Source organism: Cyphomyrmex costatus, unplaced genomic scaffold (assembly GCF_001594065.2).
Source record: "Cyphomyrmex costatus isolate MS0001 unplaced genomic scaffold, Ccosl1.0 scaffold123, whole genome shotgun sequence".
NCBI lineage: Eukaryota > Metazoa > Arthropoda > Insecta > Hymenoptera > Formicidae > Cyphomyrmex > Cyphomyrmex costatus.
In genome coordinates this window covers 1,572,701-1,578,555 of record NW_017275207.1, presented here as the reverse complement: position 1 = coordinate 1,578,555, position 5,855 = coordinate 1,572,701, and the positions used below count along the sequence as shown (strand labels likewise).

Genomic DNA, 5,855 nt, shown 5'->3' with positions numbered 1-5,855 from the left:
ATTTTACATATGTATATATATATATATATATATACATATGTATGTCTGTGTATACACATCGAGCGTACAAGTTTATTGAATTGAATACCTTAACTCGTAATAGAAGAAATGTGAAAGACTGTATAGTATTGTGGAGCAAAGTTAATCTTTCCGTCAAGGAGAGACCTCCGATTTCAAGAGCTGCTGCTTGTTGATCGCTGCAACAATCACTTGCTGCCAAAGCTTCTATCACCCGTTGCTTTGTTAAAGCTCTCACAGTGGTTACAGCTTCCTCTTTATATGTATCCACAAATTGGAAATGTTTTTGACGCAGTAGACCAGAAATGATGGAGACTAATTTATCCTGTTCATTGAAATTATCTAAATAATCTCACTTGGAAGAGATGTACAGAAGTTCGTTTACTACAAACAAAGAATACAATGTGATGTAACATTTTTTATGTACTTACGCCATCTAAAACGGTATTCTCGCCACCTAATGGCCTATTGAGATCCGCTGTTGCATATCTTTGAAACTCGGTCGACAGCATTTTGTCCACAAGCTTCTCCATTTCGGTTAGTTGAGAACTCAAATGTCTAAATAACATAAACATTTATAACAGTTGTAAATATTTCAATAATTTTTTATCAATAAAAATCATAGACAAATAAATTCTTCAGAAATAAAAAATAATTTCTTCAGAATTTCTATTTACCTAAAGCTATGTATTCCGTTCAGTTCCTGTAAGAGAATTTCTTGCGTCGTAGAAATAAGGTCTAATGCTGCAACATAATCTGGTGTAGACAACAATAATTGTATCATCGGTTGACTTTGATGCACAGTTGCCATAAGTTTTAATTTTTCTTGAACCAATAATCTATTAGATCTAGCACGCTCCAAGCTATAAAAAGAACAAAATCAAGTTAAATGTATTATATAAAATTAAATATCTCTGTATCATGCCAGAAATTCTAAACAAATCCTAAAATGTTATGTCTATAATTGGTTGTCACATTTAGTGTACATATTTATATACATAAAAGAATACTTATTACCTAGGATAAATAGAATGCTTTTCATTATAATTTTTTAATAATACTTATTTAAAAAAAATAATTAATCGCTTTTATTCTCACAATTTAACGCAATATCAATCTTAGATTTTCAACACAGATGCAACAACTAAGTTCAATACACAAAAAAAAAAACAATTTTGTCGAAGCATTTAAAAATTTAATTAAGCATGGATCTCAAAATAATTTTGTATAATCATTTTATATAATCATTAAAACAATTGTATAGCAATAGTTGAACACTTAAACTGATTGTTAGAATATCAAGCTTTTATTGTATAATATTATTATTAATTATATAATTATTGAATATTTTACATAATTATTTTAATATATATACTTCTACATTATTCCAGATCTGTATTTAACAAAATTTTTATACTTTAACAAAACCATTCTTTCCTTGTATGTGTTATCAATTTAAATTTCTATTTTACTTAATTTTATGTGTTTTTCTAAAAAATAGTAATATGGTAAATTTTTTAAATAGTTTATATACTAAATGTACAAACTTACCGTAAAATTTCTAAAGAATCTTTGACTAGATGCTTATCAACTTGATGAATATTTTTCCTAAGTGCTTTTAGAACTGTAATAGTTTGAGTTAATTGTTCCATAAGCACATCATGAGATGTCATTGCATGAAAAAAAGCTTGAGATTTTGACGCAACCTGCTCCGCTATTCGGACTTCTACAACGTCCAGATAGTGACTGAGCTGTAACAACATAATTTGTATAAATTAAAAACAAATACTAAAACATCAAAAATTTCATTTTTATCCATATTTATGCATTATCTGATTATTTTTAGAATAATATGATAAACATTTAAATAAAAAAAGATACAATAATAAATTTTATGAACATCAAAATCTGTTCTTTTCTTTTATATACATATAATCACAATACCTTCTCTTGCATTTGTTTCACATGTATAACAATATTGCATTCTTCAATTAAGAGGCCATCTTTCGTAAACGGGAACACAGCATCAAAGTTATCTTTTTGCGAAAGGTCTAAGTTTGGAACTAAGAAGATCTTTGGAATATTAGTTAAATCAAACTGTAGTCGATCTGAAGCAAAAAAATGTTGCAATTTTTAATGGTAAAAGGATTATATTATATAACTAGATAAAAATTGAAAAATCAATTTAAAAAATTTACATGGCTAACAATAAAAATCTAATATAAAGTTGTGTAATATTAAAACTTAAAAAGAGCTGATAAATTAAATCTATATATAAATATATAACATATCTGATATTTATGTAAAATATATCTAATTAATATCTAATTAAATTTAAATATATTTTAATTTAATATATAATAAAATATGTAATAAAAATAGATTAATCTGTATAAGAAAATATATTATAAAAGTATTTATCTGTAAAAAGAGTAAAACATGACATATAAAATAGAATCTGAATTCATTTTTTGTGAAAGTAAATTATTTTTACATTTATTTCTAGATATATTCTTATTACTAAATTTGGTTCTTCAATATCTTTTATAATACATTATTATTAGAAAATTTTACCTAATGACTTCACTTTCTTGAGATTAGGAAAATTTTGGAGCAATTCATTTGGAGTGGTTGGCCTGTTGGCATTCAAATTCATACGCGAGTGTTTTCGATATCTCTGGAAGAACAAATATAAAATATAGACTATTGCTGAAATGGTAAACACATTGTAAAATGTTAATGACATTTATTATACAATATTATAGTGCATGAATAATTACCCTCGTAATTTTTTTCAGATATATTTCAAAATGTTGCATTGTGACTTCAGGAAGATATGGACTTTTTGGAATATCAACTTTTTCCACAAATCCATCTCCCCAAGTGCGAGTTAAAAAGTTACTCTGTTTTCCTTTAAACGGATCGTTTAGAACAGCAGGTAGATTTTGCGCAGCAGAATACACAGTCCACGATGAGCTTGCCTCAGATAAATCCCCATTGCTTTTTCGCTGTTGTTGCATAATTGCATGCTTCATGGCATGCGCTATGTAATCTTTGTCGGAAACACCTTCCACAGGAAGACTAGTGCATACCCCATTATAGCCATAGAGACAAACAAAAGATCCACCTTCTCTGGAACAATGTTGATCTCTCAAGTGCCTAAAACAAATTATAAAATAATACATTGTGTCATATATTTATAAAAAGTATGCTGACTAAAACAGCATATGTCATCAAAAATGCTTTACAAATATTGTTTTTCTAAGGCTTTTATATAATATACTATTATTGAGAGAAAGAAGAAGATGCTCATGTCATTTTAAGATATATTTCTGAACCACTGATAAATTATGAAAAAAATGCTGTCTTGAAATAAAATTATGAAATAAAACTGAAGCATCGTAATTAATCGACAAAGCAGATGGACTCACCGAACGAAGTCTTGAATTTGTTTGAACGTCTGATTAGTGCAATGTTCGCACAACAAAATCATGGGCACCGAATCGGACCCTCTCGCGACTTTCGCCATTGCCTCTGTATCACCTCAACGTCCTCAACTCACCTCAGCTCACCATTGCATTCGCGTTGACAAGCGCGTTTCGGGGCACTAATTCACCCGGAGTCGGGAGTCCTTCGGTTCTCCGACTTGCTCCGACTTTGAATATGCGGCTACTGGGCGATTACACGTCTCCGCTTATAAATGCACACGTTTTACGATATACACCGATACACGTTGGCTAACTCAGGAACGGAACAACCGGCGCGGCGTGGCAAAGGTTACTAACTACTATTTCGCACATGATTGACATGTTATCCATCGTTAAATCAAATTTGACTTATTTATAAACAGTGTGCGTACGTAGAACATGCCAGTGTGTCATTTGCTCCAATGCGGCGCGCATATTTGATGACTCATAAATTATAATTTATTTCTCAACACGAACGGTCATTCTAATTACCCTATAGACATGCGTCACATGCGCAAACTAAACCGATGGACGATATCAGGTGGCCTGAAATAGACTGTCAAATAAATTTTACTCGTAACTTTAGATCCGTTTCTACAGAGAGCGTGCGGATCTAAGAACCACTGCCACCAACACTTACCATTCTACATTATTTCAACTTTCCTTGCCTACCAAAAATAGACAAAGTTGTTTACATGATGTAGCCTACAGGTAATTGCAAAAGATACGGTCGTTATTTAGGATCTAAACAGTGTAATTTAATCAATAAAAAGGAAACTTTCAGTTACAAAATAAATATTCTGCTATATATATAGTACTTTCTTATATGATTTTAATTAAATGAAGTTCTCTCTCGTACATTACAGATTGGGTCTGTTCTTTTTTTCTGCACTGACTAAACTAATGCACACAGTGCAATAAATTGAAATGAAACAAACATATATCTGTTTTGCTTCAACTAATTGCACTGTGGACACAGTGCAGAGAAAAAGAACAGATCTATTTAAGGTGAAGCTGGATTTTCCTGTATTATCGATAAAACTAGCATTTTTGATGTTTTTGTTTCTGTCTAATTTCTTCATAAACGTAGGTTGTAAACTAAACCAAAATATACCTGCCTCTAGTATTTTATGTCCAGAACTGGAAAAAGTATGAAATCATAGATTTTTTAATCTATTTAACTACAATATGGTGACCAACGCTGAAAATAAAAAAAAGATAAAGAAATCTGTAATTTCATATTTTTTCCAGCTTTGAAACACAATACAGACCAGGGACAGATACATTTAGCATGAATATATTTAAATCGTGGAAAAGGAATTTTTTTCTACAAAATTACTACAAAGAAATTAGATAAGAACAAAAACGTCAAAAACGCTAGTTTTATCGGTAATACAGGTGGCTTCAGCATCTCTTTCTAAAAAATTATAGTAATTTTTTTAACAACTTTACAAACAATAAATTTACAGTATCAAATTAATTTGTTCATATATATATAATTTGTTTATATATATAATTCGTATGTTTAAATTTTTAATATTCTTGGAAATATACATCTCTCAAACTTTTGAGATTTTTATTTATAATATAATTACCTTATCAAATTTTTGTTTAAATTATAACATAAAAAAAACGAATTTTAGAACAAAGCATTTCATATGATATTGTATACAATTGCATAAGTGTTATGCAATACTCAGACTTTCACTTATTTGCATGATAAATATAATTATATATATTATAAATAAATATAAACAACAATTTTGTACATATGTTGCAATTTTATTTTTTGTTACTTGCGGTATTGCTGTACGCTTATAATATCGTTTTTAAAAAATGCTAAATGAACATCTTTTACATGAGCGATTTCTTATATTTATCAGAAAATTATTATCTCATAAAATTTTATTTTTATTTTTTATATTTCACGGATTATTTTATCATTTGCTTTGCACTTTTTATAAACACACTTATTGTAATTTACGCTGTCATTTTTTATTATTGAAATAATTAAATCGACACCATCAATCTCCAAAACGAAAAATAAGTAAGTTATATTATCGTTTACCTTAATCAATTTAATTATTTGAAATGACATTATATAGCGTACGTGTAAAATTGCAAAAAGATTCAATAGAAATATCTGCAGTATCAAAAAAGATTTAACTTAACAAAGATGGGTAAATGGTAATCTGAAAATCATATAAATACATAATAAAATCTTCTCTTTGTAAGTAGTCAAAAATATAAAGTCATTGCCAAATATATAAATAATTCTTTGTGTTGACAATTGATCAATTAATCTTCATTCTTCTGATTGCCATGTCTGGCAATAATCCAAAATTTGTATAGCAATGAAATGGAACAGAT

At 28.6% G+C, this 5,855-nt stretch overlaps 1 protein-coding gene across 1 annotated transcript in view; it reads right to left on the bottom strand.

Moving 5' to 3' along the window:
- scat (VPS54 subunit of GARP complex scat) overlaps positions 1–3,560 on the bottom strand; it is a 5,684-nt gene extending 2,124 nt beyond the window's left edge. The window contains exons 1-8 of the mRNA XM_018549334.1: positions 3,450–3,560; positions 2,799–3,177; positions 2,593–2,695; positions 1,963–2,126; positions 1,570–1,769; positions 696–881; positions 450–576; positions 89–343 (exon numbers count right to left, since the gene is read on the bottom strand). Coding sequence (XP_018404836.1) covers positions 89–343; positions 450–576; positions 696–881; positions 1,570–1,769; positions 1,963–2,126; positions 2,593–2,695; positions 2,799–3,177; positions 3,450–3,547 — 1,512 coding nt within the window. The 5' untranslated portion in view covers positions 3,548–3,560. The remainder of the gene's footprint in view (positions 1–88; positions 344–449; positions 577–695; positions 882–1,569; positions 1,770–1,962; positions 2,127–2,592; positions 2,696–2,798; positions 3,178–3,449) is intronic.
- Positions 3,561–5,855: the final 2,295 nt, after the last annotated feature.